The sequence below is a fragment of the Dendrobates tinctorius genome, unplaced genomic scaffold, assembly GCF_039654945.1.
Source record: "Dendrobates tinctorius isolate UK_male_01 unplaced genomic scaffold, ASM3965494v1 ptg000035l, whole genome shotgun sequence".
NCBI classification, from domain to species: Eukaryota; Metazoa; Chordata; class Amphibia; order Anura; family Dendrobatidae; genus Dendrobates; species Dendrobates tinctorius.
Window position 1 is genome coordinate 72,215,585 of NW_027361703.1, and position 23,461 is coordinate 72,239,045.

The 23,461-nt window shown below is 50.7% G+C and overlaps 1 protein-coding gene across 2 annotated transcripts in view; it reads right to left on the minus strand.

Annotated features, from left to right (window-relative positions):
* The window catches only part of FAM185A (family with sequence similarity 185 member A), a 125,909-nt gene extending 123,431 nt beyond the window's left edge, over nucleotides 1–2,478 (minus strand). Inside the window, exon 1 of one of the 2 annotated variants that reach the window (XM_073573643.1) lies at nucleotides 1,889–2,478. In XM_073573643.1, the coding sequence (XP_073429744.1) occupies nucleotides 1,889–2,258 (370 nt within the window). In that variant the 5' untranslated portion in view covers nucleotides 2,259–2,478. The remainder of the gene's footprint in view (nucleotides 1–1,888) is intronic. The other variant, XM_073573644.1, reaches the window with a different exon arrangement.
* Between the last annotated feature and the right edge of the window lie 20,983 nt (nucleotides 2,479–23,461).

The following is a 23,461-nucleotide window of genomic DNA, read 5'->3' on the forward strand; positions in this document are numbered from 1 at the left end:
CACGGGGCCGGAGCTGCAGGTGTGGGGTGTGCAGGACTATACATAGTGATATACCCCATCTGTGACCCCCAGGCAGGCGCTCCCCACAGCACACACGGGGCCGGAGCTGCAGCTGTGGGGTGTGCAGGACTATACATAGTGATATACCCCATCTGTGACCCACAGGCAGGCGCTCCCCACAGCACACACGGGGCCGGAGCTGCAGCTGTGGGGTGTGCAGGACTATACATAGTGATATACCCCATCTGTGACCCCCAGGCAGGCGCTCCCCACAGCACACACGGGGCCGGAGCTGCAGCTGTGGGGTGTGCAGGACTATACATAGTGATATACCCCATCTGTGACCCCCAGGCAGGCGCTCCCCACAGCACACACGGGGCCGGAGCTGCAGCTGTGGGGTGTGCAGGAATATACATAGTGATATACCCCATCTGTGACCCACAGGCAGGCGCTCCCCACAGCACACACGGGGCCGGAGCTGCAGGTGTGGGGTGTGCAGGACTATACATAGTGATATACCCCATCTGTGACCCCCAGGCAGGCGCTCCCCACAGCACACACGGGGTCGGAGCTGCAGGTGTGGGGTGTGCAGGAATACACATAGTGATATACCCCATCTGTGACCCACAGGCAGGCGCTCCCCACAGCACACACGGGGCCGGAGCTGCAGGTGTGGGGTGTGCAGGAATATACATAGTGATATACCCCATCTGTGACCCCCAGGCAGGCGCTCCCCACAGCACACACGGGGCCGGAGCTGCAGGTGTGGGGTGTGCAGGACTATACATAGTGATATACCCCATCTGTGACCCCCAGGCAGGCGCTCCCCACAGCACACACGGGGCCGGAGCTGCAGCTGTGGGGTGTGCAGGAGTACACATAGTGATATACCCCATCTGTGACCCACAGGCAGGCGCTCCCCACAGCACACACGGGGCCGGAGCTGCAGCTGTGGGGTGTGCAGGAATATACATAGTGATATACCCCATCTGTGACCCCCAGGCAGGCGCTCCCCACAGCACACACGGGGCCGGAGCTGCAGCTGTGGGGTGTGCAGGAATATACATAGTGATATACCCCATCTGTGACCCCCAGGCAGGCGCTCCCCACAGCACACACGGGGCCGGAGCTGCAGCTGTGGGGTGTGCAGGACTATACATAGTGATATACTCCATCTGTGACCCCCAGGCAGGCGCTCCCCACAGCACACACGGGGCCGGAGCTGCAGCTGTGGGGTGTGCAGGAATATACATAGTGATATACCCCATCTGTGACCCCCAGGCAGGCGCTCCCCACAGCACACACGGGGCCGGAGCTGCAGCTGTGGGGTGTGCAGGAGTACACATAGTGATATACCCCATCTGTGACCCCCAGGCAGGCGCTCCCCACAGCACACACGGGGCCGGAGCTGCAGCTGTGGGGTGTGCAGGAATATACATAGTGATATACCCCATCTGTGACCCCCAGGCAGGCGCTCCCCACAGCACACACGGGGCCGGAGCTGCAGCTGTGGGGTGTGCAGGACTATACATAGTGATATACTCCATCTGTGACCCCCAGGCAGGCGCTCCCCACAGCACACACGGGGCCGGAGCTGCAGCTGTGGGGTGTGCAGGAATATACATAGTGATATACCCCATCTGTGACCCCCAGGCAGGCGCTCCCCACAGCACACACGGGGCCGGAGCTGCAGCTGTGGGGTGTGCAGGAGTACACATAGTGATATACCCCATCTGTGACCCCCAGGCAGGCGCTCCCCACAGCACACACGGGGCCGGAGCTGCAGCTGTGGGGTGTGCAGGAATATACATAGTGATATACCCCATCTGTGACCCCCAGGCAGGCGCTCCCCACAGCACACCCCGGGCGGAGCGGCGCCCGCACATACCGAAGCGCACCGGAGTGGTGACCTCCACACACGTCTGGCCGTCGATGTCCCGGGAGCTGATCAGCACCTGGCGGCTGTCCTCGTCGTATCTCACTTCTATGTTATCCAGGTCCAGTCCCCGGTGCACATTGCGGTCCACCCCGCTCACCGTGACGAACACCCGGTCCGCGTCCGGATAGGTGAGCGGGTCCTGGGGTCTCACCCGCACATTGCACGGCAGCTTCACCCGCAGGCTGCTCAGCGGGTGCACGATGAGAGTCCACTGCTTCAGGGGCTTATTCCGGTTCTCCGCTGCCCAGCTACCCCACTGCCGTGGGCCGGCCGCCAAAGACCCCCATAAACGGCCGCGACATAGGAGAGAGACCATCATTGCCCTACAGCAGCCATGCTGCTACTTCTTTCTGTTTTCTCTGCGCTGTGAACTGTGCTCCCTGCTTCTGGGAAATGTAGTTAAAATACAGAATAATATATGGCCTATAAGGCTAAGCAAACTACAATTCCCAGAATTCCTATCCCAGATGTTACACGGGGTTTGGTAGACTTCTTGTTGTCAATTATCTCCGCGCGTCAGCTTCGTTCCGTATGACAGAATTACATACCTCCGACAACCCCCTGCGCAATGTGCGCATGCGAATATTACACAGCTCGCACAGCGGCCCCACTGCGCATGACAGTACACACCTCGTACAGTCCCACTGCGCATGACAGCTTTCACACAAGTGCCGCGCTGCTGCCTGCTAGCGCACGCCGTGTGTAGATGACATTTGCAGAGTGCTGATGGCAGCATGCACTTAGATAAGGCTGAGTCAGTTATCCACAGCGCTAGGGAGTAATAATGCCAGATTTATACACCTAGTCATTATATTCCTTATTATTGGGTGTTGAAGGTTTTGTGTATTAAAAAAAATGCATCCAGAGATCTCGGCCTATTATTTAGTGCAAATGTTTGTGTCAGGAGATACATTTTTTTATTGTTCTAGTCACACATACAGAGCTCTGCTGCATCTCCTTGGTGTGGAAATGATGTGCAGGCACAGTTCACACAGACATCCCTCCCCCTTTCCACAAAACTGCAGCCCCCCTCTTCTGCCTCTCCCTCTTTCTCCTTGCTGGAATGCCCACTTCCCCACTCTACTGCTATACAGGTTGGGTAACGTGAAACCAAAAGTGAAAGTTTAGGAGCACATTAGTCTATTCCAGTGCTTATGTCAGATCAAATATAATAGCGCAGATTATTCATATATGCAGCAAACCTATATTTTTGAGATCTACTTCATGAAAGCTATCCACAGTGGTGTTTTCTGGCTTATGCGCGCATCAGGAACTGAGAAAAGGGTTCCTGCTTTCCCCTAGCCAGCAGATAGCTTTTTATTGATACCAAACAAGAACTAATTTCGTAATAAGAAAAATGATAGTCCTACTGTCACCCTACAAGCCTTGCAGACAGAGTGTCATTCCGCTGCTGTATACTCACCCGGCCTCCGCTCCCGAGCCGCAGGCCCCCGCTGTTCGGCAGCCACGGCGGCCCCTTCTGACAGCTCTGCGGCCAACAGCATCTCTGTATGCACCGTAGGCCGTGGCCACGCCTCCCTCCTGTCGCTTGTGCTCCGGCGGTGCCCTGACCCGGAAGCACCGTCGGACCAATGGCAGACCAGGCAGGTGTATATCAGGCCGTCCTCCTTTGACGGAGGCGCCTGATCGTTGTGATTGCTAGCACACTGGGCCCTGCTTCCTCGTGTACTCTCTGCAGTCCCACAGTCCTGTCTTCCGTGGTTCCTGTTGCAGTCCTGCAGTCCTATATTCCGTGGGTCCTGCTGTCTATGCTCCAGTCCCGCAGTCCTACTCCAGTCCTGCCTCCCGTGTTCCTGCTCCGTCCTTCTGTCTATGCTCCAGTCCCGCAGTCCTACTCCAGTCCTGCCTCCCGTGTTCCTGCTCCATCCTGCTGTCTATGCTCCAGTCCCGCAGTCCTACTCCAGTCCTGCCTCCCGTGTTCCTTCTCCGTCCTGCTGTCTAAGCTCCAGTTCTGCAGTCCTACTCCGGCCCTGTCCCCAGTGATCCTGCTTCGTCCTGCTATCTCCAGTCCGGTCCTGCAATCCTATTCTGGTCCTACCTCCTACAGTCTCGTGCTCCTACTCCTGTCCGCTCTGAGACGTCCCTCTCGGTACCGGCTAACGTGGTACCCGAACCCCTGGGCCTGCTCCTAATGATCCCTGTATAGGGGTCGGCTCCACCTGGCAGCTCGCCTGGGGCCCCTCGGTGCCACGATCCAGAGGGTCCACTCCTGGAGATTTTCCTCACCTGACCAGCCGTGGTAACAGTACGGTCAGGCCATGGATCCCGCCCGTACGTCTGCTGCTACTCAAAAGGAGTTGCTCTTTTTACAGGAGAATCAGGGACGCATCATGTCTGTCATGAAGTCTATGGACACCCGTTTGTCGGCCCTGCAGGTGGCTGATCCTGGAAATGCCACTCAACTAGCCAGTCTTCAACAGGAGCTGGGTCAGCAATGGGATACTCAAGCCCATATTTTGAGTTATATGGCCTCCGTTGATAGCTGTTTGTCAGTCCTTCAGTCTGCCGCCACGATCCCAATTCCGCCTCCAGTGTCTACAGCTCTCCCAACGCCCCGCCTCTCCAAGCCACCTCGGTATAGTGGCGATCCCAAGCTCTACACGGGGTTCCTAAATCAGTGAAGCCTCCATTTTGAATGGTGGCCTCAGCAATATCCCTCTGACCGGGCCAAAGTCCCATCTGGAGGGAGAGGCCCTGTCCTGGCTGAACCCTCTCTGGGAATGGGACGACCCCATTGTCTCGAGTCTTCTGGTCTTCTTGGATACTTTTCGCAGGGTTTCCGATGAGCCGGGTCGGTTAGCCTCTCTTACAGAGTCTCTTTTTAACCTTCATAGGGTTCTCTCATGGTCGGACAGTATGCGATCTGCTTTCGCACTCTCTCCTCTGAGCTTGGTTGGAATAATGCAGCATTGGTAGGGTCATTCTGGCTCGTTCTTTCGAGCAGAATAAAGGATGAACTCGCAGGTCGGGATACCCCGACTATCCTGGAGGACCTTATCTCGCTGGCCACCGGCATTGACCTGCGCTTCCAGGAACGCGCCCGGGAGTCAGCGAGAGACAGGAGGTCCACTAGACCTACTTCCCTTTCCAACTGGTCCGCTAGTCCCCGTCCTGGTGGGTCCTCTTCTCCCTCCTTGGTCGAACCCATGCAGGTGGATCGCCTCAAGTTGGCCGAGTTGCGTCGGAGGGAGAGACGGGCACAAGGCCTATGCCTCTATTGCGGGGGTTCGTCGCATTTTGTCCGAACCTGTTCTGAGAGACCAGGAAACGCCTCCTCCTAAGTCAGGTAAGAGAGGCCTCCCTAGGTGCTAATGATTCTTCTCAACCTCTTACTATATCTGTTCTTGTGGTTTCAGGGCAGAGACGTTGGTCCGAGGTGGCCTACGTGGATTCGGGCTCGACATGTAACTTCATCCGGCGTGAAGAGGTGGACAAGCACCAAATTCCCGTGGTTACCCTATGTAATCCTCACCTGATTGCCGCAGTGGATGGCAAACCGCTACAGGAGACCGTCACCTTGGTCACTGAGGAAGTGGAGTTGCAAGTCGGAGCCTTACATCGAGAGAAGATAGCCTTTTACATTTTGCCAAAGCTTTCCCATGCGATTCTACTCGGTCTCCCTTGGTTGAGGACTCAACAGCCTGTCCTCGACTGGTCGTCAGGGGAGGTACTCCGCTAGGGCCACCCGTGCCAAGCTCGCTGCCTGACTCCTGTCCGTCTTGCGGCTGCTCCTCGGCCACCTCCTGACCTTACGGGCCTTCCTTCAGCCTACAGTTCCTACGCTGATGTCTTTGATAAGAAGGAAGTCCTCTACACCGGCCTTTTGACTGCCCAATTGAACTAATCCCTGGTTCGACCCCTCCAAGGGGCAGAATCTACCCCCTGTCTCCCGCAGAGACCTTAGCTATGTCCGAGTACGTCCAGGAGAACCTCACCAAAGGCTTTATACGGAAGTCCTCTTCGCCCGCTGGAGCCGGGTTTTTCTTCATCAAGAAAAAGGACGGGTCTCTACGGCCGTGCATTGACTATAGGGGCTTGAATGAGATCACCATCAAGAACAGGTATCCTCTTCCACTCATCCCAGAGCTGTTTGGCCGGCTCAGAGGGGCTCGGGTCTTCTCCAAGTTAGACCTTAGGGGAGCCTATAGTCTGATCCGTATCCGCGCAGGTGACGAGTGGAAGATGGCTTTCAACACTCGAGATGGCCATTACGAGTACCTGATCATGCTCTTTGGTCTCTGCAATGCTCCTGCGATGTTTCAAGAGTTCGTCAACAAGATCTCTCAGGACCTTTTGTACTCCTGTGCGGTCGTGTACGTGAATGACATCCTCGTCTTCTCTCCAGATCTCTCATCCCACAGAAAGAGCGTTTGCCTGGTGTTACAACGTCTTCGGGAGCATCGCTTGTAAGCTAAGATAGAGAAATGTCTCTTCGAACAAACCTCTCTGCCGTTTCTGGGATACATTATCTCCGACACTGGATTAAGGATGGATCCCGAGAAACTGACTGCCATTCTCAAATGGCCTCGCCCCGTTGGAGTAAGAGCGATACAACGGTTTCTCGGATTTTCCAGTTATTACAGGCAATTCATTTCTCACTTTTCCGCACTAACCAAACCTATTTCCGCTCTCACCCGAAAGGGCACAGCTCCCAATTCCTGGACTAAGGAGGTGGAGGAGGCTTTTCAGACCCTAAAACAGGCATTCTCCACGGCCCTGGTGTTGCACTGTCCTGAAAGCAACCAACTCTTTGTACTCAAGGTGGAAGCTTCTTCAACAGGTGCCGGGGCGATACTGTCCCAGAGGTCAACCTCCGGTCGTCTGCATCCCTGTGGCTTCTTTTCGAAGGCTTTCTCTCCATCCGAGTGCAACTACTCAATCGGCGACCGTGAACTGTTGGCCATAAAATTGGCCCTGGAAGAATAGCGACATCTCTTGGAGGGGGCTGTCCATCCCTTTGTAATCTCTGACCACAAGAACTTGGCCTATCTCCAGTCTGCCCAGAGACTCAATCCTCGTCAGGCCAGATGGTCCTTATTTTTCGCCCGATTTGACTTCGAGCTCCGCTTTCACCCTGGCAACAAGAACAGCAAAGCCGATGCCCTATCCAGGGTCTTCCAGCCAATCAAAACAGTGGAGGAACCTTCGCACATTATTGAGCCCACTAAAATCATCACGGTGGCTCCAGTGAACTGGCTTTCTCCACCTCCCATCAAGACCCTTGTGCCTGAAAATCTCAAGGGAAAGGTCTTTCTATGGGAACACTCTTCCAGATTGGCCGACCATGCCGGAACCAAGAAGACGCTTGCCCTTATTATGCGTCACTACTGGTGGCCTACGCTTCGCCAAGATGTGCTTGATTTCGTGGCCTCTTGTCCCTCCTGTGCTAAAAACAAAGTGCCTCGACGACTTCCATCCGGCTTATTACTCCCGTTGCCTATCCTTGCGGTTCCTTGGGAACACATTGCCATGGACTTCATCTGCCACGATCTTCTGGCTGTACAGTCATCCTGGTGGTGGTGGACCGTTTCTCCAAGATGGCCAACTTCATCCCTCTGTCCGGTCTCCCCTCGGCTCCTGAGTTGGCCAAAGTCTTCATCCATCAGATCTTCAGACTCCATGGACTACCGCAACATATTGTGTCTGACTAGGGGGTTCAGTTCACCTCCAAGTTCTGGCGGGCACTTTGTAAGCTCATGAACGTTTCCCTTGACTTCTCCTCTGCCTACCATCCACAGTCCAACGGGCTGGTGAAGCATACAAACCAGTCGTTGACTGGGCACCTACGCCATTTCTCCAACGCCCACCAGAACGACTGGGTTGACCTACTTCCCTGGGCAGAGTTTGCCTATAACAACCATACTGGCGAGTCCTCGGCCAAGTCTCCTTTTTTCATTGTGTTTGGCAGACATCCTGGTGTTCCCCTTCCGGTACCGTGCCTCTGAGGTACCCGCAGCCAACGCCTTGTCCTCAGAGTTTTCCAAGATCTGGGCTGAGACCAACACGTCACTCAAGAGGGCCACTGACCGGATGAAAAATTATGCCGACAAGAAGAGATTGGATTCCCCACCGTATCGTACCGGGGACAAAGTCTGGCTTTCATCCAAATTTATCCTGTTGAAACTGCCCTCTTACACGTAGGTCCACGCTACATCGGTCCGTTTGAAATTCTTGGACGTATCAATGAAGTTGCCTACAAATTGAGGTTGCCTGCTTTGCTCCGGGTCCCGAAAACCTTCCATGTCTCTCTCCTGAAACCTGTGATACTGAACCGTTTCCACCCCGTATCCGATCCTGTTTCTCAGCCGGTTGGTACCGATAATACCTTTGAGGTGGAGGATATCATCGCCATGAAAAAAGATAGAGATAGGACCTTTTTTCTTATTGACTGGAAGGGCTTTGGTCCTGAGGAGAGGTCCTGGGAACCCCGGGAGAATATCAATGCTCCCCGCATTCTCAAGGGATTTTTTGCCAATCTCAGGGGAGGGCGGATTAAGGGAGGGGGTACTGTCATGCTGCCGCTGTATATTCACCCGGCCTCCGCTCCCACGCCGCAGCCCCCGCCGTTCGGCAGCCGCGGTGGCCCCTTCTGACAGCTCTGCGGCCGACGGCATCTCTGCATGCAATGCGCATGCGCCTCCTGTCAATTGTGCTCCGGCGGTGCCCTGACTGGAAGCACCGTCGGACCAATGGCAGACCAGGCAGGGGTATATCAGGCCGTCCTCCTTTGAGGGAGGCGCCTGATCGTTGTGTTTGCTAGCACACTGGGCCCTGCTTCCTCGTACTCTCTGCAGTCCCGCAGTCCTGTCTTCCGTGGTTCCTGTTGCAGTCCTGCAGTCCTGTATTCCATGGGTCCTGCTGTCCATGCTCAAGTCCCGCAGTCCTACTCCGGTCCTGCCTCCCGTCTTCCTGCTCCGTCCTGCTGTCTATGCTCCAGTCCCGCAGTCCTACACCAGTCCTGCCTCCCGTGTTCCTTCTCCGTCCTGCTGTCTATGCTCCAGTTCTGCAGTCCTACTCCGGTCCTGTCCCCAGTGATCCTGCTTCATCCTGCTCCGTGCTAAAACTACGCTACTGATATTGATTTTATTGTAGAACTAGGAGCTGGTGGCAGCAAAGTATGTTTGGGAGATTATGGCAGAGACGTGACGGAGGTTTTAGGCTAGGTTCACATTTGCGGTTGAGTCCGCAGCGTATCGTCCGCAACAACAAACGCATGCAAACGCAAAAAATGCATCGTTTTTATCCGCATCAGCTTACACATAACCTCAAAAAAACGCTGTGTTTGCATGCGTTTTTGCATGCGTTTGCATTTTTATGCACATGCGTTCCATAGGGAAAACATTTTTCAGGAGATTTTCCTTGACACAAGCCATGCCCAATGGGCGTGTCTCATGGGATTTCTGTATATAGCCACTTGTAAAGATGAAATCCTCAGATTTTGCTCCTGTATCCTGCTTCAAGATGGATCTTTGCATGGAGAGTTTCTATCGGAATCTGGATTTGGATATCAACTTGTTTCTTGCCTTTGCTTTTGCTTGTGAACAGGAACGGAAAAGACGGAGAAGACAGCGTCGGCGCTTTTGGCAACACCCCATTGTTGAAGTCCGGGATAGCCATGGAGCCTACCACTCCTTATTCAGTGAGCTCCGTGAAAACCTGGAAAAATGTTTTGAGTACACGAGGATGTCTCAAGAGAGCTTCCGGGATTTTCTGGTTCATGTACAAGGAGCCATCAGCAGGCAGGACACCCAGCTCTGTATAGCGATTCCTGCTGAGGAATGTCTGCTAGTGACAATAAGGTACGTAATATTTAAAAATAAACGCCTGTCATAATTGTTATTGTTCTGCAATGTACTTAATTTTTTTTTCTTCAAAACACCTGTCATAAATATCATTGTTCTGAATTTTTTTTTCTTTCTCTGTTTGGCAGATTCCGGGCTACTGGAGTGAGCATATCATCGCTCCATTTCCAGTTCCGGATTGGCGTTTCCACTCTTTCTGGGATTGTTGCAGACACCTGCTGGGCTTTGTGGGACATTCTGCGTGAGGAATTTATCCCCCTACCCACCACAGAAATCTGTCAGGAAACTGCAGAAAAATTCTTGTAACTTTGTAATTTCCCCAACTGTTTCGGAGCAGTGGATGGAAAACATATTCGTATTACCAAACCGGCTCTAAGTGGATCCAAGTACTTTAATTATAAAAAATATTTTTCCATAGTACTCATGGCCATTGCAGGTGCGGACTGTAGGTTTATCGCCATGGACATTTGGATCTTTTGGCCGTGGTAATGACTCCCAGACATTTAAAAACTCGGACATGGGCCAACGGTTGTATGGGAATAATTTTGATTTTCCCCCTGCCACGACCTCTTCCCAACACTGAAGGCCCGCCATTACCATATGTTGTGATTGAGGATGAGGCCTTTCAGATGTGTGGAAACCTACTGAAACCATACTCCAGTCAGGACTTGAACCACACCAAAAGGATTTTAAAGTATCGACTGACCAGGGCACCAAGAACTGTTGAGTGTGCCTTTGGTATGCTTGTCTCGAAATGGCGCATTTAAGGGATGGCAATTAATCTCAAAATTGAGACAGTCGATGAGGTGGTCAAGGCGTGTCTGGTTCTCCACAGCTATACAATGGCTAAAGAGCAACCAAACTTCGAACTTGATGAACCTGTTTGTTACCCATTGCCAGATTACCATCATCACCCTCTGCGGACAACAAGGGAAATTGCCCAAATGAGGGATACATTTGTGGCCTACTTTGTTTCTGATATTGGATGTGTGTCATGACAAGATTAAATTGTTTAGTAAAATGTTCTTGTTATTTTATGTAATGTTATATACCTGGAATGTTAAAATGTACTTTAATGTTTGCTGACAATAAAACAACTCTAGTGAAACACCTGTCCACTCCCTGTGTCATGCACATTGGGTTATGGCACGCATGCTTTACACTACACCTGTTCTCTCTGTCAGTGCTATGGTAGGTGACTTCTCAATAGCTCCATCGTCTCTTCAGTCTGCATTAATCTATAGTCCAATAGATTAATGCAGACTGAAGAGATGATGGAGCTAATCCACCTAATATCTTTACTCACCTGCCCATGTGTCAGAACTAGTGCACTCAGGATGCAGAAAACCCAGCATCCTGAGTGCACTAGTGCTGACACCTGGGCAGGTGAGCATTGCTGACCCCTGACCCTTTGTGCTGTTTTAATTAATTTTTTTGGGAGGATTTTCAGTCTTCTTTGTGTTTTTTCCACCTCATAGCTCCATGACAGACACAAGAAGCAAAGCTGCAGTGTAAATCAAAGAAAGAAAAGGAGGAGCAGATTGTTGTTATGGATCTGCAACACAGTATTAGGGTAGAAGGGGGAAAACTGATCCTGCACTATGACTAGGCTGATACCCTACGATGGAGTGGGCGACCCATTCCTTGCGAATAAACCCACCGACGATCCTAGGTTAATCTCAAGCGATAAGCGGAGGGGGTTCCCTGTAAGATCTAAGGACTGGGCACAAAAACAGGTCACCTCCTAATAGAAAACACAGAGAAGGTTGCAGAAACCAACGGAATACAGAAACAAAGACTAGCAGAACCAGAGGTCCCAGCACTGCACAAATTACACACACAGAAGGCAAAGCAAAGCACCAAGCCAGAACTCAAGCGAATTAACACTGTTGTCCAGCAAAGACTGGGAGGCAGTGCTGGGTAATAAAGAGTGATACCATCACCTGACCCAAGAAAACCCAGCACCAGAGGAAAAAGTCCAGCAGCCAGAACACCACAAGAAAATGGCGGATAGTCACAAACTAAACAGATTCTAACAGTACCTCCCCTTTAACGAGGATCCCCCGGATACTCTAGCCCGGGCCTTATTCGGAAATCTCCTGTGAAAAGCCTTAATTAACGTTAAGGCTGAGACGTCCACAGCTTTCACCAAGGAATTGTCCTCGGGACACAAGATACTGTAACCCTCCTCTGTGCCACCTGGAATCAAGAACTCGTGAAATCTCAAACCACCTTATCTGGAGTGTCAACTTTCTTCAGCAAAGATACATGAAAAACTGAATTAATTTTCCAGGACGAAAGAATGTCTAATCTCACAGCTGCCGAGTTGATAATCTGAACAACTTTGAAGGGTCCTACAAACTTATTCCCCAACTTTTTAGAAGGGATCTTCAAACGCAGATTCCTAGAGGGCAACCAAACCATGTCCCCAACAACAAACCTTGCCTCCCTTCTTCTCTTGTCAAAATATTTCTTAGACCTCCTATTAGCCTGTTTCAGATTATGGCGCACACTGGTCCAAACCCTTTCCAAATTTCCATAAAAACTCTCCTCCTCATGCTCCGCCGCCCCAATCCTAGAAAAAGGACCGAAAAATGGATGCTTCCCAGTACAACAAAAAAAGGAGAACATCCAGCTGAAGAAGTATGATTATTGAGAGAAAACTCAGCTAATGGTAATATTCCGACCACATCTCCTGATTGTCTGCTACACAACATCTCAAAAACTGCTCAACGTCCTGGTTCTTCCTCCCGGTCTGTCCTTTGGACTTCAGATGATAACCCGACAAAAATGACAAATGAACCTTTAATCTGTCACAAAAGGCACGCCAAAAGCGAGCCACAAACTGTCGTCCCCTATTGGAGACAATTTCCATGGGAACACCATGGAGCCTGACAGTCTCTTTCACAAATGCCCTGGCAAGTGTCTTAGCGCAGGGTAAATTATTGAACGGGACCAGATGACACATCTTACTAAACCGGTCCACTACAACCCAGATGACAGAAAAACCCTCAGATACTGGAAGGTTGGTGATAAAATCCATTGCAAGATGCGTCCATGGAGAACTAGGATCCGCTAAGGGGCAAAGCAACCCTGCAGCCGGAGCATGAGAAGCCTTTGACCTAGGGCACATGGTACACTGACGCACCCACTTGACGATTTCTCTTAGCCACCCCGGCCACCAGAAACTCCGACCGATCGACTTTCTAGTTTCGGCAATCCCTGGATGACCCGCCAAACGAGACTCATGACATTCCGTAAACAAAGCTATCCTCAGGGCTTTAGGCACAAATCATTTCCCATACGGAGTGCTAGTTGGTGCCACATCCTGGGCTTTAAGAATGCTATTTTCCAACTCAGAACGTAATGCTGCCACCACCATCCCTCTTTGCAGAATAGATTCATCCTTTTCAGTATTAACCGCTGGGGAGAAACTTCGAGACAAAGCATCATTCTTTGTCCCAGGGATATATGTCACAGAGAAATGGAATCGGGCAAAAAACAATGCCTACCTAGCTTGACGGGCATTCAAACGTTTAGCAGCATCCAGATAGATCATATTCTTATGATCAGTAAAGACATGTATAGGATGTCTAGCGCCCTCCAAGAAATGTCGCCAAAGCTCAAACGCAAGCTTAATAGCCAGCAATTCTCGGTTCCCAACATCATAGTTGAGCTCCGCCTTTGAAAATTTCTTAGAAAAGAACGCACAGGGATGCACCCCATCCTCTCCTTCCTATGGCAGAACAGCCCCCACTCCTACTGATGAGGCATCCATCTCTACCAGAAAGGGCTTAGTCTCATCTGTCTGGATCAAAACAGGAGCAGTGCTACACCTCTCCTTGAGATGTTCAAAAGCCTTAACAGCCTCAGGGGACCATTGGACAGTATTAAAACCCTTCTTAGTAAGATCAGTAAGGGGTTTTGCAATAACAGAAAAATTCTTTATGAATTTTCTATAATAATTAGCAAACCCCAAGAATCTGTGAATCGACTTCAAGCATTCAGGTCTAAGCCACTCCAATACCGCCTGAACCTTCATCAGGTCCATCTCAAACCCATCACTGGAAACAAAGTACCCCCAAAAAACAAATTTTCTGTACCGCAAACTCGCATTTCTCCAGTTTAGCAAAGAGTGTGTTTTCTCTCAGAATCCGCAGAACCTCACGGACTCTCTGCCAATGCGACTCCAGATTGGGCGAGATGATAAAAATATCATCCAAATAAACAATAAGACACCTACCGATCAACGGCCTCAGAATGTCGTTAATGAAATTTTGAAGGAACGCTGGAGCATTTGTAAGGCCAAAAGGCATTACTAGACACTCAAAATGACCTTCCGGGGAATTAAAGGCTGACTTCCATTCATCGCCTTCTTTCACCCGCAGCAAATTATATGCCCCATGGAGATCGATCTTAGAGAACCACTTGGCTCCAACTAGTTGGTTAAACAAATCAGGAATTGCCACACAGGGGAGACAACCGTATCAACCTTCTTAAAAGAACGGAGGCATATTGGATCCACGAGCTCCATACATTGGCACCTAAGGGATTAAATAGGGAATATGATGTACAGTCATTTTAAATGTCATCATAATGTGATCTTTTTGCTCAGGATTCTTATATATTGTTGTTATATTCTGGTTTGTCCTATAATTCAACACTAATACGGTATTTTCTGTTTCAGATTCTACAACATTGAATTATGTGAACCACCACTCCTTGAGCACGGACTTTCACTGATCACTTCTCTCTTCCTGAGACACAGCAGCACATCAATAGCATAATGGCTTTGGAAATTTAGAAAAGACACGAGATACTTAGCACAAAATTTGGCCAAAAATTGTGAGCCCATTCACCAACGTCAAGGTAATCTCAAAATCGAATGGGTCCCTAATCTAACTGCCTAGTGTGAACACTTACCTCTGGCTAATGACTAGGTAAAGCCTATATTTATAGGAGGATAGGAACTAGTTCTGGATGTGCCATCAGTTTTTCTGTTATTTGTATACTAGTTTTCTGGCGGAGCACTCTGCCCTTCACCAAGCTGTGATTTTAATTACATCCAATCATTTGGTTCCTTTTTTTTAGCCAGAGGTAAGTGTTCACACTAGGCAGTTAGATTAGGGACCCTTTCGATTTTGAGATTACCTTGATGTTGGTGAATGGGCTCATAATTTTTGGCCATATTTTGTGCTAAGTATCTCATGTGTCTTTTCTAAATTTCCAAAGCCATTATGCTATTCACACTTCATAGATTTCATATTAATATTTCTTAGGCTACTTTCACACATCCGTTTTTTTAAATCCGGCACGATGCGGTGAAAATTGTGAAAACTGGATCCGGAATTGGATCCGTTTTTTTCACATAGAATGTAATGATCGCCGCATTGTGCTGGATGGACATGCGGCGCCTCCGGGTTTTGCTGGATACGGCAAACATGCGCCGTCCGGCGTCTGCAAAAAACGTTGGCTGCAACGTTTTTTTGCAGCGCCGGACCGGCTTTTTCAACAGCGCATGCCCAGACACTGTGAGTTTTAACCCCACAAGTGCCCGGCGCGCATCTCTCTCTCTCTCCCCCTCCCCTTCTCTCTCTCCCTCTCCATAGCTTTGGCTGGCTCTCTCGTCCCCCGCTGTCTCTCTGGCTGCTCTCTCGTCCCCCGCTGTCTCTCTGGCTGCTCTCTCGTCTCCCGATCTCTCTCCGGCTGGCTCTCTCGTTCCCCGGTGCTGCGGCTCCTTTAAATGTCCTCCAAGCCGCATCAGGCGCCGCATGTACATCCTGTGTCACCGCTGCAGGCCGGATCCGGCGGCCCGGCTTTTCGCCGCACGCCGCCGGACCCCTGACACTGGATGTGTGAAAGAGGCCTTAGGCTGGTTTCAGACTAGCGCATTTTACATGCAGCGCACGGCCCCGCTAAGCCCCGCCCCCTGCCCGCCCGGTCATTTCCTCCTACTATCGCACACGGCTGCATGCAATCTGCGCACCCTATCTTTAGCATAGGGTGCGCAGACCGTGCGCTGGTCGTGCGCTAGTAGGATTTTTGCGTGCGCTGCGCACTTTTGAAGGTGCGCCGGTGTGCGCCGAACGCACCATGTTGCATTTTGGGGCACTCGGCGCACCTTCAAAAGTGCGAAGCACACGCAAAAATCCTACTAGCGCACGGTCTGCGCACCCTATGCTAAAGATAGGGTGCGCTGATCGCACGCAGCCGTGTGCGATAGTAGGAGGAAATGACCGGACGGGGCGGGCAGGGGGCAGGGCTTAGCTGCGCCGTGCGCTGCCTGTAAAATGCGCTAGTCTGAAACCAGCCTTAATGCAATTGAGTGCAACCATTTTCTCATTTTGATATGTAAGCTGTTTTTGGTATGCACCTATTCAGACTAGTTCTTGATGTGTTGTCAGTTTTTCTGTTATTTGTTAGTTATGTGAATAAACAGAGATCGCTCAGCACACTCGGGTGACGTTCAACCCTCGTGCGTTATACCGCCAAATTCTATGTCCGCCATTATCTAGCAGCAGTGTTAACACCATATGCACGGTGGACCCTGGGCGGCGGACGCACTTTACGTTATTTAATATTTAGTGCCTTCCGCCGTCCCTAACAATATGGGTATGTGCCTCTTATGATTATTCTTGATCTCCAGCGTTGTACTGTATATAATCTGTGTGTTATTAAATGTGCCATTTTGCTATAATATTAGTGATGTATTGGACATTGATTACCTCTGTCACATGTATACCCAGATTATTTTGGATTTCTCTTGTAAATACTTTGGTTCATTTTGCATTTATTTTATTTCATTTTCAGTACATTGATGAAGGTCATTGAGACTGAAACATCTTACTGTATGTACTGTGCGTTATTAAATCACATATTTCACTGGATTCTATACGTGTGTGCCAAGTTAATTTATAGAAGGTTACGGATTGGGAAACTACTTGAGCACCACTATCTTAGTGTTGTGCCAATGGCTCTATATAATACCAGACAAAAGGCAGAAGTACCAGGGACCAGAGGCAAGGTCAAATCGGAGTCAAAGCCGAGTCAAAACACCGGGAAGTCCGAAAACAATCGGGAAACACTAACATGGGTAGGGCTGTGGAGAAGGTGACTTGACGGACAGATGTGACTGGCAGTAGGAGGGGACAGTTTGTACAGGGGAGACAGAGATTGACAGGATAGAAGGGCGACAGCTAGGAAAGGCAGGATAAAAGGGTATAGTATTGGAAAGTGACCACAAGGTGGCAGGGGAGAGTAGTGTAGGACTGAACAACAGCTTATGGCTCAGATACGCTTAGTCATGGGGGGCAGGGAGATAGGGACCCAGGAGGGGAATTCCCGGTGAGAGAAGGGATAAGTAGGAGTGGCTAGGGTTCCAGAGTGTTCAGTCCCGGGAGGAGCTTAGCAGAGGAAGGCGGAAGACGGAGAAAGCTCGGCCAGGGGACTGACAGAGAGGACAATCAGGGGGGTGGCCCTGACCCGACGTAACGCAGGACAGGCAAGGTGACGTACCGCAGGACAAGTGAGGCCCCGGGAGTACCGACTGGACGGCGACCTCGGGCAGGTGAAGTGCTGGCGGTAGATGGGTCTAGGACAGCCCCAGTGAAAGATCCGCGAGGGACACCAACACGACTAAAAGACAGGTGAAAAGGTACCCGGGCCTAGAAATGGAGAATTGTACAGGCGGCTGCGGTGCGTGGCAGTGGTCGTCAGAAGTACGACGAAATAAACCTGGAACTGTTACAACTGGATTCTGTCTCCGTCTCGTCTGGTAAGCAGTGGTCCACCCCCCAGTCCCGGCCCCTACCACATTTGGCATAGTCGGCAGGATCGCCGCCTCTAATACGACATCTTCCGTGGCAGGCCTGCGCCTGGAGAACCCAAAAGGACTTGGATTGCTCCACCTGTGGATTACAACTTTGAGACTTTGTTCTGGACCATTGGTTGTCATCAGAGGAACCGGACCTGGAAAGAAACTTTGCAAGATGGTGCCCAAGTGGAATACAAAATGGGACTGTGTTTGGAATCATCAGAGGAAAACCCGAAAAAGACTCTGTGCCTCTCCAGCGCTGGTGACCGCCGGGTAGGAGGAGGTTGGCGCTGAATTGGACTACCCGGGGCAGCCGCTGGGGGAACTGTTACCGACCCCCTCTGCGGAACTATCGGGCCTGGAGGCTGGTCCTGCCGGACGGCGGGATGAAGAACAGCAGCGGACCTCCAATGACGGGACCAGGAGCTGCGGAGGAGCAGCGGAGATCAGCAACTCCCCGCACCGACCCCTGAGAGAACGGTGGAATAGCCTGGAAGGAGCTGCGGCGCCGGGGAAGGTGAGCGTTCCCCCGTCTTGGCCGGCGGCCCCGCAGGCAGGTCCCGTTCCCACACCCCATGCTCCCGAAGACTCTGCGGCCCCCGCAGTGCCGACCAACGCCCTCATCGATGACCCCGAGTCGCCGCGTCCGGTGGCACCCCGTCCAGTGTCGCCGGCGCGGGGCAGACCAGCGGCCACCCCTGCTGCACTTCACACCCTGGTGGTGGCCTACCTGTCACGGCCTGCCGCTGCCGCGACCTTGCTCCAGTCCGCCGCGGAGGCTGGGCCGTCTGTCTCAGTGGCCTCCTTGCTGACAGCCGCCGCTACTCCATCTTCGGCCCTGGCTGTGGCCTGCTCCGCGGCCACCTCTGGTTCGCTTGCGGCGCCGGCCACGGCCTACCCGGCTGCACCTGCGGCCGCCTCTGCCTCGCTCATGGTTCCAGCTGCGGCCTGCTCACCGATACCCGGGGCCGCCTCTGCCGCACTCCATACCGCGGCTGTGGCCTGCCCATCAAGGTCCGCGGCTGCTCCGGCCCCACTCCGGATTGCGGCTTCGGCCGGGTCATCGGGCTCTCCCGCCTCTGCGAAGCCATCTGCCATCCACACTAGCAGGCCCCAGCTTCGCCGCTCCGCTTCTCATCGGTCAACGACCCCGGTCCCTCACCTGCGGTTGGAGCTGCAGGAGCTGGGGGCCGGATGGACCGAAGCCACCACGTCGACAGAGATGAGCGTGTCCACGCCACCACCGGTGGTGGACTGCTGGTCCCCAAGTAGAGAAATGGCGCGGAACGCGCGCCGTGGAACTACTTTCGGCCCCTTCTACCCCTTTTGACTCATCTCTCAGGAGGGAGATGACCCCTGAGCCCTGGGCAAAAAGAACACTCGGGGCTCAGGAACAGTCAAGACATCCCGGGAACCTCACGGCTGTGGGTTTCCCCTGCTGAATTGGGGTAACATCGGCCGTCAGGAGATGGCCCAGACTACCGGGATATCGCTGCACCGTTGTGCAGGCCTAAAAGGACAGTTATGCATCCAAGTTAAGGAAAATGTTTTATTGGTTATTGTTTTCTCCTGATATAGCGGGGGTGCGAAGGAGGAAGTACTAATGCTAAAGGAAGGGGGAGTAGTTATATTCTGTTTTAAAGATGCTGTGAGAAAATGTTATGTTGAAAGAAAAGGAAAAAAAAGAAAAACGGAAAAAAAAAGCAAAAAAGAAAGAGAGAAAAAGGGGTTACTCCAGGTGAGTAACTCCCCATGTTATTAAAGTAAGAGTAATAGTATGTTAAGAGTTGAGTTAGTGAGTAATATGTTTGGAAAAAATATATGTGTAACAGGTTCCGGGTACGAGGTAGAGGTGATGAATACGCCGGCCATGACTCTTTTAAGTGGAAGGCGAAGAAACGAGGAGCATTGAGCCAGACAGTGGTCCGCCAGTCAGGTCCCCAACACCACGGACACCCCAAAAGGATGAACGGGCGTCGATGGCCTGGTAGGCGAAAGGTCTCGGGCATGGCGTTCCGGACAACTGAAGGTAGTGGAAGGGGAGAGCACTGGGAGGTTCACGCCGTAGAGTAGTCCGGGTGGACCTCGCCAACCCGAAAGAAGTTGTCACGTGGCGTGCACGCTGGCGAGTAGCGGTAGGCTGCTCGGAGCATGGTCCTCCCGGTTTAGTTCGGCCCCCGTGGGTGGCGGATGCGGCCAACGACCGGTCCGACAACAGACTGTGGATAAGCTTTAGAACGACGTAGGTAGGCTGATTGTCAGGACAACAATGGACAAAGGGAGGGGGGTGTGGGGAAAGTGACTTGACGGACAGACGTGACTGGCAGTAGGAGGGGACAGTTTGTACAGAGATTGACAGGATAGAAGGGCGACAGCTAGGAAAGGCAGGATAGAAGGGTGTAGTATTGGAAAGTGACCACAAGATGGCAGGGGAGAGTAGTGTAGGACTTAACAACAGCTTATGGCTCAGATACGCTTAGTCATGGGGGGCGGGGAGATAGGGACCCAGGAGGGGAATTCCCGGTGAGAGAGTGGATAAGTAGGAGTGGCTAGGGTTCCAGAGTGTTCAGTCCCGGGAGGAGTTTAGCAGAGGAAGGCGGAAGACGGAGAACGGAGAAAGCTCGGCCAGGGGACTGACAGAGAGGACAGTCAGAGGGGTGGCCCTGACCCGACGTACCGCAGGACAGGCGAGGTGACGTACCGCAGGACAAGTGAGGCTACGGGAGTACCGACTGGATGGCGACCTCGGGCAGGTGAAGCGCTGGCGGTAGATGGGTCTAGGACAGCCCCAGTGAAAGATCCGCGAGGGACGCCAACACGACTAAAAGACAGGTGAAAAGGTACCCGGGCCTAGAAACGGAGAATTGTACGGGCGGCTGCGGTGCGTGGCAGTGGTCGTCAGGAGGATGACGAAATAAACCTGGAACTGTTACAACTGGATTCTGTCTCCGTCTCGTCTGTGCCTCGTCTGGTAAGCAGTGGTCCACCCCCCAATCCCGGCCCCTACCACAGGGCAGAAAAAGATGAACAGACAAGGGCAAGGTCAGAAAGCACAGCAGGACAAATCAGGGTACAACCACAGTCAGATACTCACGCCACAGGCAGAAAATATAACTGACATGGCCTGCAGGACGCAGCAGGAAGAAATAGCAGACGAGAACCCAAAACGAGGCCAGGCAAAGTTAACCCTTGACACGATCAGCCAGGAAAAAGGGCAGAGAGGACTCAAAACCCGGACTGGATCATGACACTGCCTACCTTTTTTCATTTTTATAGATCCTAACAAAATGTAGATATTTAGTTTGGAAGGAAAAACAGTACTGGTGGTCCATGTCCTTGTGCCATATGTGACATCGGTGTGACCGTATACTGTCCGTTTGACACAAACCAGAGTGTTATGTGACACAAAATAGTTAAATAACATTTCCCACATGTCTACTTTACATCAGCACAATTTTGGAAACAAATTTTTTTTTTTAGGAAGTTGTAAGGGTTAAAAGCTGACCAGCGATTTCTCATTTTCACAAAATTTCCAAAACCATTTTTTTTAGGGACCACCTCACATTTGAAGTCACTTTGAGGGGTCTATATGGCAGGAAATACCCCAAAGTGACACCATTCTAAAAACTGCACCCCTCAAGCTACTCAAAACTACATTCAAGAAGATTATTAACCCTTCAGGTGCTTCACAGGAACTAAAGCAACGTGGAAGGAAAAAATGGACATTTTAATTTTTCCAACAAAAATTTTCTTTTAGCATCAATTTTTTCATTTTCACATGGGCAACAGGATAAAATGGATTCTAAAATTTGTTAGGCAATTTCTCCTGAGTACACCGATACCTCATATGTGGTCATAAACCACTGTTTGGGCGCATGGCTGGGCTCAGAAGGGAAGGAGCGCCATTTGACTTTTTGAATGGAAAATATGCTGGAATATTTAGCGGTTACCATTTCACATTTGGAGAGTCCCTGTGTGCCTAAACATTGGAGCTCCCCCACAAGTGACCTCATTTTGGAAATGAGACCCTCCAAGGAATTTATCTAGATGCATAGTGAACACTTTGAACACCTAGGTGCTTCACAAATTGATCCGTAAAAAAAAAAGGACTTTTTTTCACAAAAATTTTCTTTTAGCCTCAGTTTTTTCATTTTCACATGGGCAACAGGATAAAATGGATCCTAAAATTTGTTGGGAAATTTCTCCTGAATACACGGATACCTCATATGTGGTCATACACCACTGTTTGGGCGCACGGCAGGGCCCGGAAGGGAAGGAGCTCCATTTGACTTTTTAAATGAAAAATTAGCTCTAATCGTTAGCGGACATCATGTCGCATTTGGAGAGCCCCTGATGTGCCTAAACAGTGAAACCCCCCCCACAAGTGACACCATTTTGGAAACTAGACCCCCCAAGGAGCTTATCTAGATGTGTAGTGAGCACTTTGAACCCCCAAGTGCTTTACAAAAGTTTATAAATGCAGAGCCGTGAAAATAAAAAATAATTTTTTTTCCTCAAAAATGATTTTTAGCCCGCTATTTTTTATTTTCCCAAGGGTAACAAGAGAAATTGGACCCCCAAAGTTGTTGTCCAATTTGCCCTGAGTACGCTGGTACCCCATATGTGGGGGGGAACTACTGTTTAGGCACACATATCACACAAAGATAATTGGAGTACAAGTCCGGTATAATGGAAAAATATCAAAATTTATTAGACATATAATAGTACTGGCATAACAAATATATATACAACAAAAGAAAAGGATCAGGTAATATCAGCTGCTTTGGTCCTACAAATCTCAATATAAAGTGCTAAGTGCCTGTGGTGGATATGGGCCATATATTAGGGACTCAAAAGTACAGGGAGATCATATCAGGTGCGCATCCTGAAGAAACCCCCACTATCCTACGCATTAGTGCTTACCCATAATGAATTCCCCCAGGACCTGTGCAGCGCCGCCACCGACGAGCGTTTCGCCTCTGTCTCAAGGTGCCATGATGTGTTGCGTGAGGGACCAGGTTTAAATACCCTGTCAGCAGGTGCCCAATTGATTGGTGCATGTTTCCGGTCTCCTGCCCCGGAAATTGCATCACCACCGGTGACAGCATGGCGCCACGTGTCAAGAGACGTCGCTGTGACATCACTGAAACGCAACAGTCACTAGTGCGCCTCAGCAATGCTCCATGGGCAAATACCGCAGACATGCGCATTAGAGCCACAATTCCTGCAATACATCAACTGGGAAGAATATATCCTATAACAGTGACTGTTGAATGTGAATGTGTGCTTCTAGTGATGTCAATTAAAATATATATTACAAATGGAGATTCAGTGGCGCTTGTGTATGAGTGTAATTCCAGCAGCAAACACTAAGACACCTGTCACAAGGGTGTCAAAGAAATAAGGTAAAATAACCAATAATATTAGTGTGCGCTTGAAACACTCAAAGAAGAGGGAAATCTAAATTGGGTGGTTATAGAAAAAAAAACAAACAAAAAAAAAACCTCTTATAAGTGCTCTTTATGTAGCTGGATAATAGCGAGAAAATAGCAATTAGTAATAGTCAATTGTAAGACCTCAGAAGAAGTGCTTAAGGGAAAAAGAATATATATAGATGCTGGTGGCAATCTTAGTTCCAACCTGAACAATCACAAACTAAAAAGGCATGAGTGAGGGTAAAAACCTGAAATCACTGAACAGGTTATATACTGCAGGGTAATTCTCCCTGATAGTAGCTTAAAAAAAGAAAAAAAAAGTCAAAGTCAAATTGCAGCCTGTGAACGGCTGTGCAGAGTAGCCGCAATAGTAAATGCACAAGTCAGAGAGCGGTACCTGTAAAGATAATGCGATGCGAAGTCCTCACTCCAGTAAGCGGTGCAAGTTAAA